The sequence below is a fragment of the Amblyraja radiata genome, chromosome 6 (genome assembly GCF_010909765.2).
Source record: "Amblyraja radiata isolate CabotCenter1 chromosome 6, sAmbRad1.1.pri, whole genome shotgun sequence".
Classification (NCBI taxonomy): Eukaryota; Metazoa; Chordata; class Chondrichthyes; order Rajiformes; family Rajidae; genus Amblyraja; species Amblyraja radiata.
The window spans coordinates 14,872,931-14,900,881 of record NC_045961.1 but is presented as its reverse complement, the minus strand read 5'-3'; the positions used below and the strand labels follow the sequence as shown (position 1 = coordinate 14,900,881).

Sequence of the window (27,951 nt, the reverse complement as noted above, 5' to 3'; positions counted from 1 at the left end):
CTAACCCCATACTCCTGCCTTCTCCCCATAACCTCTGACACCTGTACTAATCAAGAAAAAGTGTGGAAGGAATCTGAAGAACTTGGAGTAAACCCACACGGTCACTGGGAAGAACATACAAACTTCATGCAAACAGCACCCATAGTCGGGATCGAACCCGCATCTCTAGCGCTGAAAGCGCTGTAAGGCAGCAACTCTACAGCTGCATCATCATGCCACCCCACAAAGAATGTAGTAGGTTGGGAAATTCAATCCATATCATATCCAGAAATGGTGTGTTTAAAAATAGCAAATTAATTTGCAATTTAAATTTAAAGTTTATAAAGAGGAGGTAGTTGAGGCAGATACTATAACAGCATTTAAAAGGAGGGACAATTGAAATAGTTTAGACGGGGCAACTTGGTCGGCATGGATCAGTTGGGCCGTAAGGCCTGTGGCAATGCTGTTTGACACTATGACTCCAAAAGTGATCTTAAAAGAGATCTTAAAAATATTTTTAAAATTCTTAACAGTGGCTTACTAAGGATAAGAGAGTATCATTCAGAGGCTATAGCCTAGAGAATTGTGTACACTTATCACACATTAAACACGATGGTTATGGTAGGTCTGGTGTTCATATTAATCTGTGTATAACCTCTCTTTATTTTATTTCCAGAATAATCCGTTCACAACACAATTCACATTCAAACAGAAATGTGAATTCTGAAACAGATCAATGATTTTTCAGTTCCAACAGAACATTCATCCATTATGAAAATAAATCCTGTTGGATACAGTGTGGTGCAGGACCACTAGATGTAGCTCAGATACAGATTTTTTTCTTAATGGCCATGTTTTTTAGTTTAGTTTAGTTTGGAGGTACAGCATGGAAACAGGCCCTTCGGCCCACTGAGTCCATGCCGACCATTGATTGCTTGTTCACACTAATTCCACATTATCACACTTTTGCATCCACTCCCTATAACTTAGGGGCAAATTACAAAGGTCGATTAACCTACAAACCCACACGCCATTGGGATAAGGAAGGAGACTGGAGCACCGTGGGAAACCTACGAGGTCACAGGGAGAACGTGCAAACTCCGCACAGACAGCACCCGAGGTCAGGATTGAACGCGGGTCTCCGGCACTGTGAGGCAGTAGCTTTACCAGCTGCGTCTCCCTACTGTCCACTTTCATCCGGGGATCCGGGCGTAGGCTGAGGGGAGTGGGCTAGGGTAGAGAACCTGGGGTGGGGGAGGGGGGGAATAGGGGAGGGGAAGGGGGGTGCAGGAGCCGCAGCCACACAGAGGCAGCCCACCATCGGCACTATCAGCAGCAGAACCGCCAGCCTACGGAGGAGGTTGTTGAGGATAAACTTGGAAACAAGAGAGATGAAATGATTGTGGGTAATAAATGATACCCAATTAACAAAAATAAATGCTTTTGTATTTCACAGTAAATTCAAAGTTCTCTTATGTGTATCTACGTGTGCTTGATCTGAGAGCAGTTTATGTTTATGATGTATGGGAAGGAACTGCAGATGCTGGTTTAAACCAAAGATAGACACAAATGCTTGAGTAACTCAGCGGGACAGGCAGATCTCTGGAGAGAAGGAATAGGTGTTGTTTCGGGTCGAGACCCTTCTTCAGACTGAGTTCTTCAGTGACTGGACCCTTCTTCTGACCTGCTGAGTTACTCCAGCTTTTTGTGTTTATCTAAGCAACTTATCTTCCCATCCGGGAAACCACGCTGATGATACTGCCTGGATGAGCCAGTTTAGATAATGGCATGTTTAAGAAGGAACTGCAGATGCTGGAAAATCGAAGGTAGACAAAAGTGCTGGAGAAACTCAGCGGGTGCAGCAGCATCTATGAAGCGAATGAAATAGGCAACTTTTCGGGCCGAAACCTTTCTTTCGATAATGGAATAATGAGAGAAGGGGAATATTTCAACATTACCCTCTTCCAAACCTTCAGTCTGCAGAAGGATCTCCACCCGAAATGTCACCTACTCTTTTTCTCCAGAGATGCTGCCTGACCCGCCGAGTTACTCCGGCTTTTTGCGTCTCTCTTATGTTTAAGGTGAATGCTTGAAATGGAACCTATTTATTTTTGCCTTCTCTGATATTGAAGCAAAATTACCTCATGCAAGAAACCCCCCACATGCTGGAATAACTAGCACTGGAAAAAAATCAGGTTAAGTTATAATTTGTTTGGTCATTTGGGTATGAGATATTTTAGTTTATTTTATTTTAGTAGAGTTTATAACATTCTTGATTCTGTCATTTTAGATGTCTTTTATTTTAGTTTTTTAGAGATACATTGTGGAAACAGACCCATCGGCCCATCGTGTCCGCACCGATCAGCGATCCCTGCACTTTAACACTACCCTACACAAACTAGGGGCAATTTTTAAAAACATTTATACATTTATACCAAGCCAATTAACCTACGTCTTTGGAGTGTGGGAGGAAGCCGAAGATCTCAAAGAAAACCCCTGCAGGTTAAGGGAAGAACGTATAAACTGTATACAGACAGCACCCGTAATCGGGATTGAACCCAGTTCTCTGGCGCTGTAAAAGGCAGTAACTCTACCGCCCTCTCTCAAATTTAGTAGCCTGAAGATGCTTGTTTCCATCTTATGTCTGCTTGCAAGTTGCGGCCTTAATAATGGACCCACAACAGACCCAGTCTCTGCACTACCTCATGACAAGCAAGAGCATGCCCTTACGCTAACTCTTTCTCAATTGTTCTTACTGCAATGCTCCACCTCATTTGCAACAAGCCTCTAACGGATGAATGCGTAAAGGTTCAACGGGTCCATAGCCCATCTCAGGGGAACTTTCTCTCAGCATAGTCTCATATTAATGATCAGGTTCAGGGTCAACGTCAGTGCCTGTCACTGTCTGAAGAAAGGAGCATTTGAAGATCTCACACCTGGCTGAATATTCGGGGCTTACTGGGCAACAGTGTCCTGCCTGTCATTTTTAATGTTGTAGAGATGGATTATGAGTAGCAGAAGGTTGAGAAGATCATATCTGGGAAACATTCCAAATCCACTGGCAAAATAAGTCAACCAACAACTCTTCCCTCCCCAGACACCATCCTAAGCACTCAAATCCTAATGACACGCTGTGATATTTAATGGGCAGATCACATAATTCACCATGATTGCTGAGCCAGAGGATCTACACTGAGATTCAAAATGGACCAAGGAAACATTATCAAGGCCACCCTAAAAATTATCTGACTCATGGATCCCAAGGCTACGACCATTGAAAATGGATAAAGACCTTTCAGGATGGCATTGGGAAACTGAAAGATAGACACAAAAATGCTGGAGTAACTCAGCGGGCCAGGCAGCATCTCTGGATTGAAGGAATGGGTCGAGACCATTCCTCAGACTCGGTGGAGTTGGTGACATGGAGATAAGGATGTGTAAGGTGTGAAAACAAGACATCAAAAGGGAAGGGGATCAAGGGAAATGTAGAATTGTTAGCTAGAAGAAGGTGACAACAAAGCATACAGAGATAATATTTCATGAAGGAGACAGTCATAACTAGGAATGGGGAGGGAAGGAGAGAGAGGGAAAACAAGGGATACTTGAAGTTAGAGAAGTCAATGTTCATACCGCTGGGTTATAAGTTGTCCAAGCAAAATATGAGGTGCTGTTCCTCCAATTTGCGCTGGGCCTCACTCTGACAATGGAGGAGGCCCTGGACAGAATGGTCAGTGTGGGAATGGGAGGGGGAGTTAAAGTGATTAGCAAGGTAGGGTAGATGAAGTAGGTTTCTGTGGACTAAGCGGAGGCATTGGGAAACTTCAATCTATTCACGAGGAGGTGAACAAAAGCGCAATATAAGTGGTGAACCGTTGAGGAAACAACCCTGCTCCAGCCAGCACCGACTCCACTACCAATGGCTCGATCTATGGGTTTAACAATGGACTCATGAGTCCACAAAACATGAGTGAAAGCAACTTATCCTCAGGACCAAGTGACTGCAGAAGAAGAAATTCAAGCACGTTGCCTGCTAGTAAATAGTGTTAGCATAGATGGTCAGAATGGACCTCCCGAGTTTTGGTTAGTTTAGAAATACAATTGAAGGGGTTGGTTTTGTGCTCTATGATCTTATGACTCTAAGCACTTGAATAGCGGCATGGCAACTTTAGAATTGGAATAGCAAGGAGTAAAAAGGCACACATGCACATGCCTTTTGGCTTGATATTTAATTTGACAGGCTCTCTGGATGAAATATTCCAACATTCTCACCATTCTTTTTGACGTCCCTCACCAAATATCAACATAATTTACTAGTTTTTAAGTGGAATTTTTTGGAGCCTTACACAACTTTATTTGTTAAGGTAAAATAATTCAGATAATCTGATGAGAATTCACAGTTTGAAATAATACATTTTACATAAATTCTCACCTTGCTTGATCAAGTTAACAACAATTTACCTGGGCCTTTGAAGAACATATTATAAGCTGTTTAGAATTTTTACATCACATCCAATGTTTTGGAATTGGATGCTTCTTTGTTTATAGGACTAATGATGTGGAAATATTGTGAGCCTAGTAAATTTTATTAAATTGTTGATTTAATTAAATCGATGTTTACATTAATGTCTCTCAAAGATATCTGTTCCCTCATGAACAGAAACTGAATTTGTGCCTCGCTTTGCTTTGTCAACAATATGTAGCAAATCAGGCCTTGGGCAGTGGATGGTATTTTGGTGTGCCAGTCAAATTGTGAATTCTGTTTTACAGTTCTGATTGCAATGTTTCTTCTTCTAATCAGGGCACATGGTGAGAAGGTGGGCAGGAGGTGACACTCACTTCAAAATATGCATTCAAAAAGTTACATATAACTTTAGTCTAAAGGAGGGTCCAGACACAAATCATCACCGATCTATGTTCTCCAGAGATGCTGCCTGGCCCTCTGTGTTACTGCAGCACTTTGTACTTATCCATGTTCTTCAGTGATGTTGCCTGACCCATTGAGTAACTCCAGCACTTTTACATATCCATATTCTCCAGAGATGCTGCCTAAACCCCCGAATGGTAGGCTGCTCTCAAAGGTTAGATCGCATGGGATCCAAGGAGAGATAGCTGAATGGAAAGCAAATTGGCTCCATGGAAGGAAGCAGGATGGTGGAAGGTTGCTTCTCGGACTCGATGCCTGTGACTAGTGGTATGCCTCAGGGTTTGGTGCTGGGCCCGTTACTATTTGTCATCTACATCAATGATTTGGATGAGAACATACAGGGCAAGATTAGCAAGTTTGTTGATGATACAAAAGTGAGTGGTTTTGCAGATAGTGAAGATGGTTGTGAATGATTACAGAAGGATCTGGATCGATTGGCCAGGTGGGCGGAGGAATGGTTGATGGAATTTAATACAGAGAAGTGTGAGGTGTTGCAATTTGGGACGTCGAACAAGGGCAGGACCAACACAGTAAATGGTAGGCCTCTGGGTAGTGTTGTAGAGTTGGGGGATCTAGGAGTACAGGTGCATGGTTCCTTGAAGGTCAAGTCACAGGTAGATAAGGTGGTCCAAAAGGCTTTTGGCACTTTGGCCTTCATCAGTCAGAGAGACCGGTGAGACCACATTTAGAATATTGTGTTCAGTTCTAGGCACCATGTTATAGCAAAGATATTGTCAAGCTTGAAAGGGTTCAGAAATGATTTACGAGGATGTTACCAGGACTAGAGGGTGTGAGCTATAGGGAGAGGTTGAATAGGCTGGGTCTCTATTCCATGGAGCGCAGGAGGATGATGTGGGATCTTATAGAGGTATACCAAATCATGAGAGGAATAGATCGGGTAGTGGCCGGGACTATCGCATTGTTTAAGAAACAGTTAGACAGGTACATGGACAGGTTTGGTGGGATATGGACCAAGCGCAGGCAGGTGGGACTAGTGTAACTGGGACATGTTGGCCGGTGTGGGCAAGTTGGGCTGAAGGGACTGTTTCACCACTGTATCACTCTATGACTCTGTGAGTTACTCCAGCACTTAGTGTCTTCTTTTATGAACCAGCACCTGCATTTTGTTCCTATATCATTTTAAGCTGTGGATCGATATGCGTGTGTTTACTGTATTATGCAAATGACACGAATCGAGCAAGAAAACTGAATATCTAATATCCTAAATATAGACACAAATGCTGGAGTAATTCAACAGGTCACGTAGTATCTCTGGAGAAATATTTAGGTGACGTTCGCATCTGGACTTTTCCCCGATCTGAAACCTCACCTTTTGATTTTTTCCAGAGATGCTGCCTGACCCTTTTAGTTATTGTGGCATTTTGTGTCCATCTTTGGTATAAACCAGCATCTGTAATTCCTTTTTATTACATTAAAATCTAATTTCCTTTTCACACCCATGCCTTTAACTGTTTTTCATTTCTTTCACCCCTTGTGTATATGCAGATAAAATGGAACTCAAAATGAATAGATGCACATTTGAAATAAAACACAACAGCTGAAAATTTAAATAGATTAGTCAGCATCAGGAAAGAGGAGTTAGTAGCTATACGCTCAACTATAACATTAGCATTTTTACCTTTTACATTTCCAGGATTTTTGTTTGCATAAGCTGTCAGGCAACACAGAACATAGAAAACTACGCCACAAGAACGGGCCCTTTGTCTGTGCTGAATTTGGTGTCAAATTAAACTGCTTGCACATGATTCATATCATTCCATACCCTACATGTTCATCATCCTATCTCAAGGTTTCTTAAACACCTCTATCAGATCTACTTCCATATCGCCCCTATCTCTCCATCTCTCTCTGTGTATTAAAAACTTGCCTCACTCAGTTCCTTTAGTTTTTCTCCCTCTGATCTTAAAGCTGTGTCCTTTGGTCTTTGACATTTCCACACTGGGAAAAAGGTTCTGACTGTATACCCAACGTATCCTGGCCTGGCAGACACTGACACAGAGACAACAACCTGGCTGCTCAACACCCGGCTTGAGATCTAACTATTCCTTTGGTTTATATATGTTTCATTCGCAAGGAGAAGAAGACCTATCCCCCTTCATAATTGTATATACTTCTATCAGGTCTCCCAAGTTTTGTCCAGTTGCTCCTTATATCTAGTACCTTCCAATTCAGACAGCATTTGCACCCTCTACAAAGCCTCCACATTCTTTGTGTGATGGAGCAACCAGAACCACACACAATACTCCAGATGACATCTAACCAAAATGTTATGTAGTTGCTACATGACTTCCTAGCTCTTATACTCAATGTCCTGACAGAGGAAGGCGACCATACCATATGTCGCCCTTATCATTCTATCTACTCTATTGGACAAAACTTGGATCTGGGCGTCCTTGTTCATCAGTCAATGAAAGTAAGCATGCAGGTATAATAGGCAGTGAAGAAAGCAAATGGCATGTTGGCCTTCATAACAAAATAAGTTGAGTATCGGAGCAAAGAGGTCCTTCTGCAGTTGTACAGGGCCCTAGTGAGACCACCCCTGGAGTATTGTGTGCAGTTTTGGTCTCCAAATTTAAGGAAGGACATTCTTGCTATTGAGGGAGTGCAGTGTAGGTTCACAAGGTTAGTTCCCGGGATGGCGGGACTGTCATATGCTGAGAGAATGGAGTGGCTGGGCTTGTATATTCTGGAATTTAGAAGGATGAGAGAGGATCTTATTGAAACATATAAGATTATTAAGGGTTTGGACACACTAGAGGCAGGAAACATGTTCCCGATGTTGAGGGAGTCCAGAACCAGGGGCCACAGTTTAAGAATAAGGGGTAAGCCACTTAGATCGGAGATGAGGAAACACTTTTTCACACAGAGTTGTGAGTCTGTGGAACTCTCTGCCTCAGAGGGCGGTGGAGGCCGGTTCTCTGGATACTTTCAAGAGCTAGATAGGGCTCTTGAAGATAACGGAGTCAGGAGATATGGGGAGAAGGCAGGAACGGGGTACTGATTGGGGATGTTCAGCCATGATCATATTGAATGGCGGTATTGGCTTCAATGAAGGGATGAATGGCCTACTCCTACACCTACTGTTTATTGTTTACTTATGTTGCTACCTTCAGGAATCTGAAGATCCTTCTGCACATCAATGTTGTTAAGAGTGCTGCCATTAACTCTATTCTTTGCCTTACATTCAACCTCTCATAGTACAACGCCTCATACTTGCATGGATTAAACATAATCTGCTATTCACCTGCCCATATCTGTAACTGATCTGTAACCTGCTGTATCCTTTGACAGTCTTCATCACGGTCTGCAACTCCACCAATTTTTGCGTTGCCTCCAAATTACGATCCAAACCATACACATTTTCATCCAAATAATTTATATATATTACAGCAATGCCAGCACAGATCCCTGTAGAACTCCATTGGTCACAGACCTCCAGCCAGAATAATACTCATCCACTATTACTCTCTTTCTGCTCTGGGTAGGCCAGTTCTGAACTAACAAGTCACAATGGAACTCATGTAACTTAATCTTCTGGATCAGCCAACCATGACAGAATATTATCAAATGCCTTAAAAAATCTGCATGAAGACAATATCCACGTCTCTGACTTCATCCACCGTGTCCTCAACAGAACTTCATCAAGTTTGTACGACTGTAGACAGAGCCACACTGACTCTCCCTAAATAGCCTATGAAATGCGAGTAATCCTTTGCATACTAATCCTCTCCAATAACTTCCCAATTATTGACAAGAAACTCACCAAACTATCATTGCCTGGATCCACCTAAATCTACCTGATCTCCCGGTTGCTCAACACTTTAACTCCCCCTCCCATTCCCACACTGACCTTTCTGTCCTGGGCCTCCTCCACTGTCAGAGTGAGGCCCAGCACCAATTAGAGAAACAGCACCTCATATTTTGCTTGGGCAGCTTACATTGACTTCTTTAAGTTGAAATAGCCCTTGATTTCCCTCTCTCTTCATCCTCTTCCCCTTCCTAGTTCTCCGACCAGTCTTACTGTCTCTGACTACATTTTATTTCTGTCCCGCCCACTCCCCTGACATCAGTCTGAAGAGGGGTCTCGACCCGAAACGTCATCCATTTCTTCTCTCCAGAGATGTTGCCTGTCCCGTTGAGTTACTCCAGCAGTTTGTGTCTACATTCGGTATGAATATTGACCTTGCTAACTTCAAGTAACCCTTGCTTTCCCTCTCTCTCCATCCCTCCCCCTTCCCAGTTCACAACCAGTCTGACTGTCCCTCTGATCACAATGTATCTCTGTTGTTTTGTTGTCCCCTTCTCCGAGCTAACAATTCTACATTTTCCAGGATCTGCATCTCTTTTGATCTCTTACACTTCCTTACCTCTGTAACTCACTTTCCCCTGACTCTCTGTCTGAAGAAGGGTCTCGACCCAAAACGTCACCCATTCCTTCTATCCGGAGATCCTGCCTGTCACACGAGTTACTCCAGCAGTTTGTGTCTATCTTCGATTTAAACCAGAATCTGCAGCTCGTTCCAACACTTTTTCTTGTTTCTATATCATTTTATGTTGGGGATAAATATGCATGTGTTTACTCTATTATGCAAAGGACACAAGCCAAGCAAGAAAACTGAAAATCTAATTTCCTAAAAATAGTCACAAAATGATTGAGTAACTCAGCAGGTCAGGTTAGGTCAACTCTGCATCTCTGGAGAAAATAGATAGGTGACACTTCAGATTTTTGTGTCTATCTCCGGTATAAACTAAGATCTGCAGTTCCTTCCTACTCATTGCCAGGATTATTCTTGCTTCCATTCTTAAACAAAAGAACAGCATCCAGCTCTCCAGGGCCTGTGGAAGGAAAGACTTCAAAGTTCTTTGTGTAGACTATTGCAATCTCCTCTCTTGCTTCTCTCAAATACTTTGATTCCAATTCCAGTACAGGAGAGCTGCACTAAAGTTGCAAATGGTTCTTTTAAATGATTATGAGATATGTCTTCATGAATTTTAGTGACACATTATGTTGTTATGTATTCAAAGAAGTGAGTTAATCTTTTTTAATGGAACATCAGGGCCTGTAATTTAAATATGCAGTCTGCAAGGTTGTTTGGGGCCAGTTAAACAAGCCTGTCCTTAATTCACTGCCGATGTAGAAGTCTAATTTTAATTCTCATGCTCACCTCTTAATTAATTATTTTATTTTTGACACTTCTTCTTAAGTTATTTAGTTGTCACACTGCATTTTATTATTTTACTGCTATCCCACCAATTTTATGGGAGCCAACTTTAAATTCATCAAATCGTTCTTTTATATTGCATTAATTTTGCTGAAATCAATCTCCTTTTCATGAATTTAGAGACTGCAAATTTTTTGCCACTTATTATGGAAGTCAGGCAGTTTGGTCATGAAAGGTGGACACAAAGTGCTGGAGTAACTCAGCGGGATAGGCAGCATCTCTGGAGAGGAGGGATGGGTGACGTTTCGGGTCGAGACCCTTCTTCACACTGATCTTACATCTTTTATATAGGTACATGGATATGCAGGGAAATGAGGGGTATGGATTATGTGCAGGCAGATAAGATTTTGCCTTGGCATCTTGATATATGAATATTGATTTCTCTAACTTCAAATAGCCCCTGCATTCCCTCTCTCTCCATTCCTCCCACACCCAAGTCGCAGCAGTTTCTCGTTCTCATCTAGCAAATAGCAAACAACGGCCTGCTTCTTTTATCATCATTATTTATTTGCATAGCTTTCATTCATATGTCTATATTTCTCTACTTTACCATCTATCTCCCTCATTTCTCTTTCCCATGACTGAGTCTGAAGAAGGGTCTCGACCCGAAACGTCACCCATTCCTTCTCTCCAGAGATGCCACTGAGTTACTCCAACATTTTGAGTTTATCCATTTGAAACCAGCCACTGCAGTTCCTTCCTACACACAAGTCATGAAAGGTGTTGTGCAAGTGCAAGGATTTCCTTTTTTGCTTCTGACGTGGTAATTGAGAAATTTAGAGCAGAGGTACATAACCAATGGATTAGGCTACTAATGTAAATCAAGTCTTTGGATGTCCTCAATTCAACTTATTATGGACAAGAGTATATGACAGAATTTCTCAATAATATAAAATTATAATTTCCCTGTTAAATTAATCTCAACATTTATTCAGAGTGATTAGAAGATATATATTAAGTGTTTTTTTTAAATCCAGTTTGCACATATAGTGTTATGTTTAATTATGTTATATTGTAATGAAAAATGACCAATTTTCCAATCAATTGTTGCAATGATGAAGCATTGTATAACTGGATGTAGTTTAAAATGCTCCATTGAAATATCCGCTTGGTGAACAGTCCTTTTCCATAAAGCATTCATTGAATTGACAAATTTACTTCAGGGAGTGAATGGTGAATATCGGGAGTGACTTTAATGGGATTAAAATTAGCTATTATTTATTTCTCAGGATTAAATTTGTATTTATGTTGGATGACAGATGGTGGGACTTAGAAATGAATGGATGCACTTGACAAGGACATATTTGCTGGTCTGCCGAAAACCTACAGCAGAGTGTGATGCATTGGATATCTCTGACAAAGAGCTAGTATTTATACGATGAATTGAATGGCTCCTGCTGTGCTCCTTGAGACATTTGACTCCATTAACACCCTTTAAAGCACTCTTATGCTCCAATTATGTTTCAGCATTATTATTTTATTTTTAGCTGCTACTAGGAGTTGTTAGAGTCATTGAGTGATACAGTGTGGAAACAGGCCCTTCGGCCCAACTTGCCCACTCCGGCCAACATGTCCCAGCTACACTAGTCCCACCTGCCTGCATTTGGTCTATATCCCTCCAAACCTGTCCTATCCATGTACCTGTCTGACTGCTTCTTAAATGTTAGGATAGTCCCTGCATCAAATACCTCCTCTGGCAGCTTGTTCCATACACCCACCACCCTTTGTGTGAAAAAGTTACCCCTCAGATTCCTATTAAATCTTTTCCTCTTCACCTTAAACCTATGTCCTCTGGTCCTCGATTCCCCTACTCTGGGCGAGAGACTCTGTGCATCTCTACCCGATTTAATCCTCTTGTGATTTTCTACACCTCTACAAGATCATTTTCAATAAAAATCATAAGAGACTGGGAAAAAAAAGGCAATATATTGAGACGGTACATACAAGAGGCTGGCAAATAAATCACACATGAGGCGACAAAATGACAAAAATAGGCAGGTTACTTATGAAGATTTGTCCGGTTTAGTCTAATTATATGCTATTTCTCAAGGTGAATAATTATTCTTCAAACCTTCATTTGGTGCTTCTTTAGAAGCCGGCGATATGCATGCAGTCACAGCCTCATATGAAGCACTCAGCCGCGTATTGGGGTCCCTCTTTGGCTTGGGAGGAGGTTGTTTCCGTGGTGACTGCAGGCCACTGCTATCATCCATAGTGAATACTGAGTGAAGGGAGGGTGATCTGATAGATGATCCAATCACAGAATGTGCCAACCCATCGGCAAGAGTAGGTATCGGCACCGAGCTGGAGAGGAAATGCTTCAGTGCTCGGCACCCCAAGAGGCTGTCTTCAATGACCTTTCCACTCCCATTGCCCGATCTGAAATTAAGATGTCCAGATGCTGAATTAGAACAATGGACCTTCTCATGCAAATATAATGCCAGCTTCACACAAAAGCAGGCGACCAACACCCCCCACTGCGAGGTGAACATGGAAACACTGCTCCTGTCAAATGTAAATCCACAAAAGACTGCCTGTCTGCCGCTGTTCATTTCTGCATTCTGCGCTTTTTAACTGTTTCATATTCATCATCAAATATAAGACAAAAAAATTCGGTGCTGAATGTTTTATTGTCTTGTGCTGCAATGGGGACTGAGCTCTCCCCTCCCTCATTACTGCTTACGAGCAGGGGAATAGACGAGAGTGAACAGTCTCGCCATTACTTCTGTCGCTGCAGACCCAAGCAACCTAGTGGGACGAGCCAAAACAGTTAACTCCTTCACTGGAGCAAACCATTGTTTAACGGCAAGCAGACTTTTCACGCACCTGGACATTTTAACAAAAATGTTCATTGATTCAGCGTACAAGGCGAACCACAAACCTCCAATCGACATTTTCCTGCATTTCATAAATCAAACCTTTGGCTCAGAAACTTTTAGCACACTGATTTCACTCTATTCTACTACAATATTTAATTTATATCTTTTGTCTCTTGAAATACATTTACCCCTCATATTTGTAACATGTACAGCTAATTATTTGGCCCTTTCCAGTGCACACATTAGGTCAAAACATGCTGCCTTGTAACGGCAGCAATCATTCTTCACTCTGGACATAATAGCAGACGCACACACTTACCGTATTGTGGCAGGCTCATCGCTGTGTCGTGCCTCTAACTTTTCCCTCATGTAAACTGTGTTGAGTTCATTTCTGATCCTGTCGTTTTCGCGTGCAATGTCAGTCGCGTTCTGAATGACCAAGGAATCGTACGCCTTCAGCCCCATATCTTCCACAAGCTGCAAAAACCTTTCAATGGAGTTGACCTCTCGCTTGATGCTCATCCTCTGCACCAATTTCTGGCGGGCTAGAAATTCTCTGACAACTAGCGTTAGGGAAAAGAATTATGCATCCGCAGTTCACACAATAAACGTACGAGTCAATAATGCAGAACCAAGCACATTACCACCGCCTCTCTGGTGAACTGATATCAAAAAGCACAGTTAATTAATAGCCATAAGAAATGCAACAGCGCATTATTATTTGAGCTCTCTTTTTATGGTTCATTAGGGTTTGATTTATTCATTTATTTCTGAACTGTTACCATAAAAAATCAAATCACAATTTCAAAATTATGTATAAAAATATCTTACAACTAATACACAGTTTACAGTTTATTTTATTGTCACGTGTACCGAGGTACAGTGAAAAGCTTTTATTGTGTGCTAACCATTCAGCAGCAAAGACAATACATGATCACAATCGATCCATTTACAGTATGAGAAGGGAATAACGTTTACTGCTTTATTTAGCTAGGAAAGGATCTAAAGTGAATATATTTTTATTGTTTTATTACCTTTTTGGCAGATGACAATTTTCTTCTGCAAGAGAAGGCACTGATCATTAAGGTGATCTGCTTGCCAGTACTTCATAAGCACGTCCCCCTGGTTTATCTGAAAGAACATCATGATTTTAATGATGGAAATTCCTGAATGCAAGATAGCAATCCAAAATGGATTTAATGGAGACCCTGAACAATCTTTGGAAATATAGGCATGAAGTTATTTTTGCGAGTTTATTTTGCTACTCTATACATCCTGTTCATCATTACCTATTTCTTGGATTTGAATCTGAATGGCACAGAGGCAGCACAGTAGTGCAGCTGGTAGCGCCAGTGACCTGGGTTCAATCCTGATCTTAGGTGCTGTCTGCATGGAGTTTGCACATTCTCCCTGTGACCGCATGGGTATCCTCCAGGAGCTCTGGTTTCCATCCGGTCGGTACTCCAGTTTCCTCCCACATCCCAAAGACATACGGGTTTATAGGACGATGCAGTTGTGTATGTACATGCCAAAAACAAACATCAAGCTGCACAAGACCTATCAGCTGCTATGATTAATGTGTCAAACTGTTGCAGTTTTCTGATCTACATCTTAATGTGTCAAAGACTGTCTGTATGTTTTTCTCCAAAAAGGCAAGTACTGATGGAGATCCTGATGTGTTTGTACATGGAACAAAACTTAAAATTGTACTTGAGTTTAAATATTTAGGAATCGTGATCGATTCACAGCTCTGTTTCAAACAACAGGTGAAAAGAACAGTAAATTTAATTAAATTTAATTTGTCCAATTTTAGATATATTAGAAATAATTTAACTATTGATTCATCCAAACTATATTTTAATGCAATGATTGTGCCATACATGACCTACTGTATAACAACTTGGTCACTGGCATGTAAGTCCACACTAAAGCCTGTTGAAATTGCTTATAAACAAGCCCTAAAAACTCTTGACAAAAAGCCCAGAATGTCCCATCACTGTAGCATCCTGAAGAAATTTGATCTGCTGAGCTGGGAAAACGTAATAAAATATTCGGACTCGATTTTGGTTTACAAAATCTTCCGTGGACTAGCCCCACCTCCGTTAAAGGACTTCATAAAGAAAAACACAAATAGGTCGACAAGAGCAGCCTCCAGGGGTGATTGTATAGTCCCGTTTAGGAAAAGTGTCTTTGGGCAGTCAGTATTTTCATATCGAGCGTCGCAGACCTGGAACGCGATACCATGCGTCATACGGGATCTGCCAACCCTTACCTCATTTACCAAACATCTAAAAACATGGTTACTGCAAAATCAAAACTGCAATCATAATCTACCTTAAAATTATCCTATGGTACTCTTTTATTGTTACTTTTTTACTTTATTGTTTGTTTTGTTTTGTTTTTGTCTTTTGTTTTGTCTCTTTTCTTATTGATTGATTGTGTTGTGATGTGTTTACCTTGTTTACCAGAGGGACTAAAGATGGAAATTAGCTACTGGCTACAATCTTGCGTATTACATGTAAATGTTTATTAATATGCACTGTCCCTAAATAAATAAATTACAAATAAAAAAATTAAAAAATGGAACCGCAAATACTGGTTTAAACAGAGGTTACACACAAATTGCTGGAGTAACTAGGCAGGAGAGGCAGCATCTCTGGAGAGAAGGAATGGGTGACGTTTTGGGTCACTGATCAGGATTGAACACCATCTGCTATTGCTTTGCCCACCTCACAGAATGATCAATGTTATTCTATAGCCTATGGTGATCCCCTCAATATTAACAACACTGCAATGTTTTGGGTACAAAGGTAAGGCCTCAGTTGAGGTCAGACCATTCTGTATTGGAAAGAGGAAGATTGGTTGGGGGGGTGAGTGTGGGTGGGGAGGGGGGGAGTGGTGACATCACAACAGGGATGACGTCTGGGGTCAGAGGGGTGCGTGAGACACTGTGTCTGAAGAAGGGTCTCGACCCGAAACGTCACCTATCCATGTTCTCCAGAGATGCTGCCTGACCTGCTGAATTACTCCAGCATTCTGAGTCTTTTTCTGTGCTAAACAGCATCTGCCGTTGTTTGCTTCTACCACAGTGTAGTGTGTCATTCACCAATGAAGTCATCATAACTCTAGTAGTCATTTTCAGATCACCGATATATACAACTTACAGTAAGGCTGTCAAGGTAATCATTTATTGGTCACAGGTATCCGATCACCAGTATCAATCCTCCACCAGCACCTTCTGCCTCCTACTACTAAACCAACGATGAATCCAATTTGCCAATTGCTTTGGACTCTTTTGAGCAGTTTCCCATGTGAGACTTTGTTGAAAGCCTACTGGAGTCCTTGAAGACCATGCCATCTGCACCTACCTTCTTCTCTGTACTTTTGTTACTACTTCTGTGGAGTGAATATTTCAGATTGAGATCCTTCTTCAGGCTCAACTATTTGGGTCAAGATCCTTCTTCAGAGTCTGGAGAAGGGTCTCGACCCGAAACGTCGCCAATTTCTTCTCTCCACAGATGCTGCCTCACCCGCTGAGTTACTCCAGCACTTTTTGTCTACATTCAACCATTTGGGGTTCTGTTCCAGGAGGACTGAGGACTTCCTGGTGGAAAATGGAGGTGTAAAGGAGGTGGACATCCATGGAAAAGATCAGGTGATTGCAGTCTTGGAATTGAAAGTTATCGACGTGTTGAAGAGCATGTGAGGTGTCTCGGATGTAGGTTGGAAAGTACTGGATAAGGGGTGACAACATCAAATCGAGGTAGAGACAAAATGTTGGAGTAACTCAGTGGGCCAGGCAGAATCTCTGGAGAGAAGGAATGGGGTGACGTTTTGGGTTGAGACCCTTCCTTAGACTCCGAAGAAGGGTCTTGACCCGAAACGTCACCCATTCCTTCTATCTAGAGATGCTGCCTGTACCGCTGAGTTACTCCAGCATTTTGAGTCTATCTTCGGTGTAAACCAGCACCTGCAGTTCCTTCCCACACATCAAATTGAGGGATTTTGAGACGAGGTTGGTGGGGCAGAGCATGCAGAAACAATTGGTCTGACAGGGCAATTGTGCTTGTTGATTTTGTGGAAGGAAATGGAAATGGGCAGTGTGGGTTTGTGAAACTGTAAGGTTGGAATCCTTCAAAGTACAAAGCATTCTTAACAAATTCAACAAAATAATGTCACAAAATAAGATGAAGGAATTTGTTCTGATCGTCATAAAGAAATAAAAGCTGGAAACACTCACGGATCAGACACCAAACGTAGCAATAGGAATAATAACATTTCAGATCAAAGACCCTTCGTTAGAACTGGGATGGAGAATAATGTTAGATTTGAGTTGTAGAGGAATGGATTGGGCAAAGGGAATGGCAAAGAGGAAGGAGGTGAGCTGGGAATGTTTGCGAGAGGAAACAATCAAAGGGGATGTACAAGTTGTGAAAGGAAGGGAGGATGTACAGGTGAGATAGTTGTTAAAGTCTGTGCGTTGGTCTGACAGCTCTGTTTGTGTATCTTCGGTAGAAATATAGAAACATAGAAAATAGGTGCAGGAGTAGGCCATTCGGTCCTTCGAGCCAATACAGCCATTCTATATGATCATGGCTGATCTTCCAGAATCAGCACCCCGCTCCTGCTTTCTCCCCATATCTCTTGATTCCGTTAGCCCTAAGAGCTAAATCTAACTCTCTCTTGAAAACATCGTGAATTGGCCTCCACTGCTTTCTGTGGCAGAGAATTCCACAGATTCACAACGCTGTGGGTGAAGAAGTTTTTCCTCAAAAGTAGAAACAGGCAGTGCTAGTCTGGGAAGAGTGGAGATGAGAAGGCTTTGTGTGCAGAGCAGAGCTGAGAAAATGAAATCTCCGACTGTCTGAGAGACAATTCAGCTAATGTTCAGCGGGGGTATATGTTATGAGGATGAGGAGGTGAGCCATGATGTTTGGCCTTAATGTGTAGGTAATTGGAAGAAACTGGGGGAGTTGTTGTGAATGTGGGTAGAATGTGGGTAGGGGTGGTCATGGTGACGCAGCGGTGGAGTTGCTGCCTTACAGCGAATGCAGCGCCGGAGACCCGGGTTCGATCGGTTTCCTCCCACACTCCAAAGACATATAGGTTTGTAGGTTAATTGGCTTGGTAAAAGTTTAAATTTTTTTTTGTCCCTAATGGATGTGGGATAGTGTTAATGTGCGGGGATCGTTGGTCGGCGCGGATCCGGTGGGCCGAAGGGCCTGTTTCCGCGCTGTATCTCTAAGCTAAACTAAACTAAATTGGAAAATGGAATGAATGTTCGAGTCATATCCTCTGGACTATAACACGGATAGACCCTCAGGTATGTATATAGGATCATAGAGGGATACAGTGAGGAAACAGGCCCTTCGGCCCAACTTGCCCAAACCGGCCAACATGTCCCAGCTACACTAGTCTCACCTGCCGCGTTTGGTCCATATCCCTCCAAACCTGTTCTATCCATATTAATGCATGATTGATGATCAGTGTGGACTGGGTGGGTGGAAGGGCCTAACTTCTGTACTTGCCTCTGAGGCTCTAAACCGATAAACATTAAGATCCCGTACAAGGGAAACAAAGAGAAAACAGATCAGCCCGTGATTTTCTGACAGCTGGTGCTTGTCACACTTGTTCTGACACTACCAGTCTGGGATTAAGCTTTATGATGAATGAATTTATCGGAAAAAGATCAGAGTAATCTCCATTTATTTCTCTTTTATTTCAGTTCATTCACGTAGCCATTGAGAAATCTGAAATTTGAGTTGGAAACAGCAAACTGCCGATGTTGCTTTACAGAAAAAGACACAAAGTGCCGGAGTAATTCAGCAGGTCCGGCAGCGTCTCTGGAGAATATGGATAGGCGACGTTTTGGGTCAGGACCCTTCTTCAGACTAATTGTGGACGGGAGAGATGAAAGCTAGAGGAGGGAGGGGCCGGACAAAGCCTGGCAGGTTAAATATGGATATAGTACACTGACCTGAATTAATGTAGTCATCGCCAATGGAGGAGTTGAGTATAGGAGCAAAGAGGTCCTTCTGCAGTTATACAGAGCCCTAGTGAGGCCACACCTGGAGTATTGTGTGCAGTTTTGGTCCCCAAATTTTAGGAAGGACATTCTTGCAATTGAGGTAGTGTAGGTATGTTGCAAAGCCTACCTGAAGCGTCGTTGAAGATCTGCTGCTGAGGGTGTGCGCGATTTTGGCGCCGTTTAGAGGGGGCGGGTTTAAAACGCGATTTTCTCTAAGCTGTTCCAATCGAAAATGTTCAGCCTAGTTAATTATTAACGAAAAATCGCTGGAAGACCCCGTCGCAAAAGCTATTATTAGGTTTAAAGGCCTTGAATAATAGTTATAGTAGTTTAAAAATCAATCTCTAAACCCGCGACCGCCAGCAACCGCAGGGTCTCATAAAGCAAATAGCAGAAGTTAGGTTGTATATTTTTACATTAAAAAGGGCTTCTAAAGATCCCTTTATACTAAGTTTAATATTGCGAGTAGCTCAATTTGGCCCCATTATATCGCGGTATTTTTCTCGGCATTTGGGGCACAAATCTACCGCAATGTGAACGTTCTAAACCAGCGCGTTCCACAGGGACCCACTGGAAAGCTGATTTAAATGGGCATTTATTTACAGCAATTAAACACTAAATTCCTTCCATTTGGCCTATAAATTAATGTAAATGAGATTTAAAAATCATGTTTTATTGTGAATTATTTGTGAATATTATTTGGACATTTAGGCTATTTAAAAATGTTAATCATTTATTAAGAAATGGATAGATGTTTAGATCTAGTAATTGAAGTCTGAAATTAGCTACAATTAGGTAACTAACTAATTATATGCTTTAATTTCAGGTCATCCAAGTAAGATTATTTTATATTTGTTTCAGAATGCTTCAATCTATGATAACTGAAAATTTCATTCAGTTCTCTTAATTTTTAAGAAAGTTATGGGCTTTTGACTGTTCACGATCACAGCTTTTTTGTTATGTCCATAGAAAATCAATAGGGAACAAGATGCTCATTTCCCAGTATGAAAATGGCCATAACTTTTTAAATACTTGAGATATGAAAGTGAATTAGGTGTCAAATTAAACTTATTTTTATGCTTTATCTGATGGGATAAATTACAGACTTGATTTTTAAAATCTCAAAATTTTGTAACATTGCTAGGTAGTGCAGCATAGGTTCACCAGGTTAATCCCCGGGATGGCAGGACTGTCATAGGTTGAAAGAATGGAGCGACTGGGCTTGTATACACTGGAATTTAGAAGGATGAGAGGGATTCTTATTGAAACATGTAAGATTATTAAGGGATTGGACACACAAGAAGCAGGAAACATGTTTTCGATGTTGGGGGAGTCCAGAACCATGGGCCACAGTTTAAGAATAAGGGGTTAGCCATTTAGAACGGTGATGAGGAAAAACTTTTTCAATCAGAGAGTTGTGTATCTGTGGAATTCTCTGCCTCAGAGGGCGGTGGAGGCCAATTCTCTGGATGCTTTCAAGAGAGAGTTAGATGGAGTTCTTAAAGATAGTGGAGTCAAGGGATATAGGGAGAAGGCAGAAACGGGGTACTGATTGTGGATGATCAACCATGATCACAGTGAATGGCGGTGCTGGCTCGAAGGGCCGAATGGCCTACTCCTGCACCTATTGTCTATTGTCTATTGTCAGCAAGAAAAGATCGCACTTCCAAAGTCACTGACCTGCCAGCCTTGTAACTTGCACTGCTGAAGGATAAGATGACACTTGTCCTCGGCAGAAAGCTCCTTTCTAACCCCTGCGCTTATTTCAGCCAGAGTCTTGTATCTGCAGAGAAAATAGGATTTAAACTTTAAAATAATTATAGACAGACAGATAGAAATTACTTCTCTCCAGAGATGCTGCCTGTCCCACTGACTTACTCTGGCATTTTGTGTCTAACTTCGGTGTAAACCACCGTCTGCAGTTCCTTCTTACACATTAGGATTAATTATTGTCCTATGGATGGATGGTATTATCACAAAATCATGTTCAGATCTCCTTTTGAAACTGCCCTGCACTCAACATGCATTGTGCAATTTTTCATTGAAAAGCAATGACAAAGGAAATGCATTCCAAGCCATTAAGGTATGAATAGGACATTAGAAGCATTGTAGTATGGCACTTTGTGATCAATATTAAGACGGTTCCAGTTTGCAACTCAAGAAATAAAAGAAGAAGGGGGATGGGATTGATTAAGGAGACGATCATTACAGTATTGTGTACGAAGGAACTGCAGATGCTGGTTTACACTAAAGATAGACACAAAATGCTGGAGTAACTCAGTGGGACCGGCAGCATCTCTGGAATTGTCATAGAAAGCTCTTCAAATTAGGCCATATTGGTAGAGCTTAGAAATAAAATGGGGTGATCAGTCTGTTAGCATTATAGTAGAGGCCTCCTTGCAGTCATGGGAAGATGGAAGAGCAGATTTGTAGTTAAACCACAGCGAGATGTACGAACAATATGATTACTATAATGAAGATAGACACAAAATGCTGGAGTAACACAACGACACAGGCAGCATCTCTGGAGAGAAGGAATGGGTGACATTTCAGGTCGAGACCTCTAAACTGGACTAAACTAAATGTGCTATGAAAGCAAATGGAAGGAATGGTAATAAATAAATAAATGGGAAAAAATAGCAGTGAATTGTTCAGAAATCAGGTGGCACGAAAGGGGAAACCTATAGTCCAGGTCTGCTTCCCTTTTCCTCTGAAATATTGGCACAAGATACTAGGTATTGTGTAGGAAGGAACTGATTCACACAGAAGATAGACACAAAATGCTGGAGTAACTTAGCGGGACAGGCAGCATCTCTGGAGAGAAGGAATGGGTGACGTTTCGGGTCGAGACACTTCTTCAGATCCATGAATATCATGGGCGATTTTAACGTCCCCAATGTTAACTGGGATCATCTTAGTATGAAGGACAGAATTTTTATAGGAAATCAAGGGCATCATTTTCTGGAATGCGGAGGTTGAGGAGAGAAAAGACAGAAATATGAAACATGATAAGAGGCATAGCCAGGGTAGACAGTCATAACCTTTTTTCCCAGGACTGAAATATCAAATGCTGGAAGGCAGAGGTTTAAGGTGAGAGGGGCAGAGTTTAAAGGAGGTGTGCAGGGCAAGTGTTTCTCAGAGGGTGGTGGGGGCCTGCAACGCACTGCCAGGGGTGGTGATGGAGGCAGATAGAATAGTGGCACAAGAGGCATTTAGGTAGATAGACACAAAATGCTGGAGTAACTCAGCGGGTGAGGCAGCATCTCTGGAGAGAAGGAATGGGCGACGCTTCGGGTCAAGACCCTTCTTCACAACGATCTTACATCTTTTATATAGGTACATGGATATGCAGGGAAACGAGGGATATGGATTATGTGCAGGCAGATAAGATTTGGCCTTGGCATCATGTTGGTGTGGGCCAAAGGGCCTATTCCTGTGCTGTACTATTCTACATTCTATGTAATATTTTGAGCCCGTATATAAATAGATCTGTTAGTCAAGGAGTAATACTAATAATCTAAACAAGTGTGAGGTGTTTGGAGGTTGGACATAAGGCGAAAATATGCAGTCAATGGTAGACTGTGAACGGCATTGATGTACAAAGGGATCTTGGGGTCCAAGTTCATAGTTCACATGAAAGTGGTAACACAGGTAGACTGAGTGGTAAACAAGACACATGGCATGTGCATATTGTCATACAGCACAGAAACAGGCCCTTCGGTCCAACTGTAATGGCCCATCTGAGGTCCTATTTACCTGTGATTGGCCCTCTGAATCTTTCCTATCTCAACTTTTAGAAAGGAGGTGAGGAGGAACTTCTAGTTAATCTGTGGAACTCGATGCCACAGAGGACTGTGGAGGCTAAGTCAATTAAGGCAGAGACAGACAAATTCTTGATTAGAATGGGTTTCAAGGGTAATGGGGAGAAGGCAGGAAAATGGGATGAGGAGGCTTAGATCAGCTGTGATTGAATGGCGGAGTAGACTCGATGGGCTGAATGGTCGAATTCTACTCCTATAACTTGTGAACTTGTGAACTTCCTCTGGCAGCTCATTCCATATATACATCACAGGGTTTGTATTAATATTTCCCTTCATGTCTTAAATCTATGTCCTCTGGCCCTTGATTCCCCTACTCTGGATAAAAGACTGATTTCTATTCCCCTCATGATTTTATATGCCTCTATAAGATTACCCCTCAGCCTCCTGTGCTCCAAGGAATAAAGGCCAAGGAATAACTCTCCCAAACGAGCAGGCCCTCGAGCTCTGGCAACACAGTGTTATGACAGCACAGTGCCAGCTACCCAGGTTCGATCCAGACCTCGTGCGCTGTGTGTGTGCAGTTTGTACGTTCTCTCTGTGACCAAGTAGGTTTCGTACAGTGGGTGCTCCGTTTTCCTCCCACACCACAAAGATGTGCAGGTTTTTAGGTTAATCTGTCTCTGCATATTGCCCAGATGTGTGCGGAGTGGAGGCGAATGTGGGATAATGTGGAAGTCATGTGACGAGTATTGGCATGGACTCTGTGGGCTGAGGGGCCTGTTTCCATGCTGTATCTCTGGGAAAAAAAACCCCAAACCATCCTGCAGTCAGTAATGCATTCAGTTCAATAATGATTTATTTGTCACATATGCAACTGCACAGTGAAATTAATTTTGTATATATTACACATGCGGACGCCGTCATTATTGGCGCTAATATCCAATGTCCTAAGTCCGGTCGGCCCGCTGCTCGATTTACTGGAGCAGTTCCTGCAAACCGACATCTCTCTCTTCTCCTCGCCCTGTCATCTTGTGTCCTGGTGGTGCCTCCTGTAGCCAACCCTGAAGGCGCTGGAGGCATTACCCTGGTTCACCCTCCTACCAGCCCACTCCTGGCGACCGATGTCAAGCTGCCTCCCGGTCCCACCGACCGATCGGTCCCACCGACCTTCAGGTGGGTTCCTGCTCCCACTGTCCGACGAGTCGTTGGGCAGGCTCTGAGTCTTTGGGAGGGTTACTGGTCCTGCCGACCGACTAGCCTTCAGGTTTCGCTGTCCGAAGAGCAGCCGGGTTACTCCGTCTGATGAGCTCTCCAGTGGGCCCAGACGAGCCTTCGGTCGAGGAACCCAGCCCACTCCTAGCGCCCGATGTCTCCAGCTCCCTCCCAGTCCGGTTGACCAATGAGACTTTCGGCGGGTTCCCAGTCCCACGCACAGCCAAGCCTTCGGTCGAGGTCCCGCCAACCATCGACCCATCTCGGCGGCACCTTGGGAAAGCCTCCACCGCGCGGCACTACCTAATTGACATCGTTCAACCACGATTTAAGCAAATATGCTTCTCAACTTACAGGCCTTAACATTAAAATTATTGTCATCATGAATGTGAAATGTTTGCTATTTACCGAAGAAAGTAAATACATTTTCCCAATGTTACTTTGAAGCTGATAGATGTGAACTAACGTTGTGGATAAACTCTGCCAAAGGGCTCTCCAGTAATCATCTGAGCCAATGAGTTGGGGGATTTATATTATTCAAAAAGCCAGCACAGAATGTACCATACCTGCATCAAACAGAGCTATGCTTTTTTCCCTGACAAAATTGATTTTCAGCTTTTGAATTGTGAGATCAAAAGATGTTAATTGATTTCAGCTGCTTCAGTGAAGTGAAAAGAAATGATAAAAGAACTCTGGTGCCAATTGAAAAGGGAAAATGAAATACTAGGAGCGGGGCTGTGATGTTGAGGGAGCACTAACCTTGTTCTTAAACCATATATTCCTTTTAAAATGGGTGACTTGAAAATAGACCAAGACCTCTCAGCGCTCTAAGAGAACAAATCTTTACATTGCTTCCTATTGTCATTATATCTGCACAAATCAATTTGGAAAGCAGTTTGGTTTAGCAGCGTGCACCTCTCTTTGCCAACTTGACAAAAGCAATAATGGTAGGTAACAAAGCGGAACACATTGATTTGCATTCAATACTATTCTTCTGTCTACATTATAACTATGTCGTTTTGATTCTTCAACCAAATGTAGAAATGTAGAAATTTGTCATACAACATTTTGGCAAAGAAAATACTTGAATACGGGCGGCCCAGTGGTAGTTCCTGCCTTACAGCGTTCGCAGCGCCAGAGACAATAGACAATAGGTGCAGGAGTAGGCCATTCGGCCCTTCGAGCCAGCACCGCCATTCAAGGTGATCATGGCTGATCATCCCCAATAAGTACCCTGTTCCTGCCTTCTCCCCATATCCTCTGACTCTGCTATTTTTAAGAGCCCTATCTAGCTCTCTCTTGAAAGCATCCAGAGAGCATGCCTCCACCGCTCTCTGAGGCAGACCCGGGTTCGATCCCGACTACGGGTGCTGTCTGTATGGAGTTTGTACGTTCTCCCCGTGACCGCGTGGGTTTTCGCTGAGATCTTCGGTTTCCTCCAACAGTCCAAAGACGTACAGGTTTGTAGGTTAATTGGCTTGCTGTAAGTGTACATTGTCCCTATGTGTGTAGGATGGTGTTTGTGTGCGGGGATCGCTGGTTGGTGCGGACTTGGTGGGCCGAAGGGCCTGTTTCCGTGCTGTAACTCTGAAAAACTTAAAAAAAACTAGGTTACAATAGTGCTAACACATTGTTGTTTGCCACTGTAATTCAATTGCTGAAACTTTTAGGAAAGAAGATTGAGCAGTGCAGAGTGCAGCATGTTTCCCCATGTGGGACGCTCCCGGTAAGCAGGACCCATTGGTCGCCGGGACCAGGAATTCTCCCGAAGGCTCAGCAGACGGAGGGAACGGGAGAAGTCGGACTCGAGGAGCAAGGGAAGGAGAACCGGGGTTACGCCTCCAGCGCCTCAAGGTAGGCTGCAGGAGGTGCCCCCGGGAACATAAAGATGGCCGAGCGAGGAGAGGAGAGGGACGTTGGATCACGGGAACTGCTCCAATACCGGACTTTGAATAATGGCGCCAATAATGGCGCCCGCATGTGTAATATATGCTAAATTAATTTCACTGTGCTGTTGATTGTGGATGATCAACCATGATCACATTGAATGGCGGTGCTGGCTCGAAGGGCCGAATGGCCTACTCCTGCACCTATTGTCTATTGTCTATTGTCATATGTGACAAATAAAGCATTATTGATTATTGATGAGCGTAGTTGATGAAGCACTCACATGCATTTTCTCATGTCTACTCCCATCTCTACTCCACATAGACATCATAGACAGAATTCCCTTACTCCTAGTCTTTTGTCCTCCCAGCCCCTACATCCAACACTGCCACTTCCACCAGATCCAATAAAATCTCACCACCAGCTACATTTTACCCTCCTCCCCCCTTTCTGCTTTCCACAGCGATTGGCCGGTGACTCCCTAGTTTGTTCATCCCTTCCCACCCAGCCCTCCCTGTCCCCCAGCACCTAGCCCTGCAACCATAGGAGATGCACCACATGCTCCTACACCTCCTTCCTGGCCACACGCAGGGACGTAACTGTCCTTCCAGGTGAGGCAGAGATCCAGACGCACCTCCTCCAACCTGGTCTATTGTACTTAGTAATTATGATATCCCATCCACTACATCGGTGAGTCCAAGACAGGATGCAATGTCATTTCAACTTCTCTTGCCATTCTCATACTGACCCATCTGACCCCAAACACAAAATAAAGAACAACATCTCATCATCCGAAGAAGGGTCTCGGCCCGAAACGTCAACTATTCCTTCTCTCCAGAGATGCTGTCTGACCCGAGGAGGTTCTCCAGCTTTTTGTGTCTGTCTCATTTTTCCACTTTAGTAGTCTAAAAACCAATGGTATAAGCATTAAATTTCACAACACCCACCTGCCACCTGTTCACCCAGGGCATCCATCCCTGTGTTCCACACTTCCCCCCCTTGGTACCTGTGCTTATTACCTTCTTAGTTAGACACAAAATGCTGGAGTAACTCAGCGGGACAGGCAGCATCTCTGAAGAGAAGGAATGGGAGAAGTTTCAGGTCGCGACCCTTCTTCAGACTGAGAGTCAGGGGAGAGAGAGAGAGAGAGACACACACAGAGATAAGGAAGGGTAAGGTGTGAAAACGAGACATTAATAGAGATGCAGCTCAAGAAAAATGTAGAATAAATATTTGTTAGCTCGAAGGTGACAACTAAGCAAACAGAGATGAAATGTAATCGGGGACAGTCAGACATTGGAGAACTGGGAAACATAGAAACAGAAACATAGAAAATAGGTGCAGGAGGAGGTCATTCGGCCCTTCGAGCAAGCACCGCCATTCATTGTGATCATGGCTGATCGTCCCCTATCAATAACCCGTGCCTGCCTTCTCCCCATATCCCTTGACTCCACTAGCCCCTAGAGCTCTATCTAACTGAGGGGGAGGGATGGAGAAAGAGGGAAAGCAGGGGTTACGAAGATAGAGATGTCAATGTTCATACCGCTGGGTGTAAGTTGCCCAAGCGAAATATGTGGTAGACTTCATTATCCTCTTCATCTAATTCCATCTGCCCATCACTCACATGCCCCATCTACCAGGGATTTTTCTCTTTCTGGTTCGGCTTTCTTTTCCCATCCTCAATCTGCTTTAATGTCTTATTTTTCCTTTCTTATATCTCCACCTATCACTGCCCAGCCTCTGTCTCACCCTTCCCTCTCCTCTATAGTCCCACTGCATTCTCTGAGCTAGAGTCTCGGTCCCAAACCGTGGCGGCACAACAGGAGAGTTACTGCCTTCCAGCGCTTGCCGAGCACGAGACTCAGGTTCAATCCCGATTACGGGTGCTGCCTGTGTGGAGTTTGTACGTTCTTCCCGTAACTGGCGTGGGTTTTCTCCAAGATCTTCGGTTTCCTCCTACACTCCAAAGACCCACAGGTTTGTAGGTTAATTGACTTGGTATAAGTGTAAATTGTCCCTAGTGTGTGTAGGGAAGTGTGAATGTGCGGGGATGGCTGGTTGGTGTGGACTCGATGTCCTTAAGGCCAAGTTTCTGAGC

The 27,951-nt window shown here is 43.0% G+C and overlaps 1 protein-coding gene across 1 annotated transcript in view; it reads right to left on the bottom strand.

Annotated features, from left to right (window-relative positions):
• The window catches only part of myo16 (myosin XVI), a 245,770-nt gene that overhangs the window by 15,741 nt on the left and 202,078 nt on the right, over positions 1 to 27,951 (bottom strand). Inside the window, exons 27-30 of the mRNA XM_033022212.1 lie at positions 20,674 to 20,776; positions 14,000 to 14,096; positions 13,285 to 13,528; positions 12,218 to 12,489 (exon numbers count right to left, since the gene is read on the bottom strand). Of these exons, the coding sequence (XP_032878103.1) occupies positions 12,218 to 12,489; positions 13,285 to 13,528; positions 14,000 to 14,096; positions 20,674 to 20,776 (716 nt within the window). The remainder of the gene's footprint in view (positions 1 to 12,217; positions 12,490 to 13,284; positions 13,529 to 13,999; positions 14,097 to 20,673; positions 20,777 to 27,951) is intronic.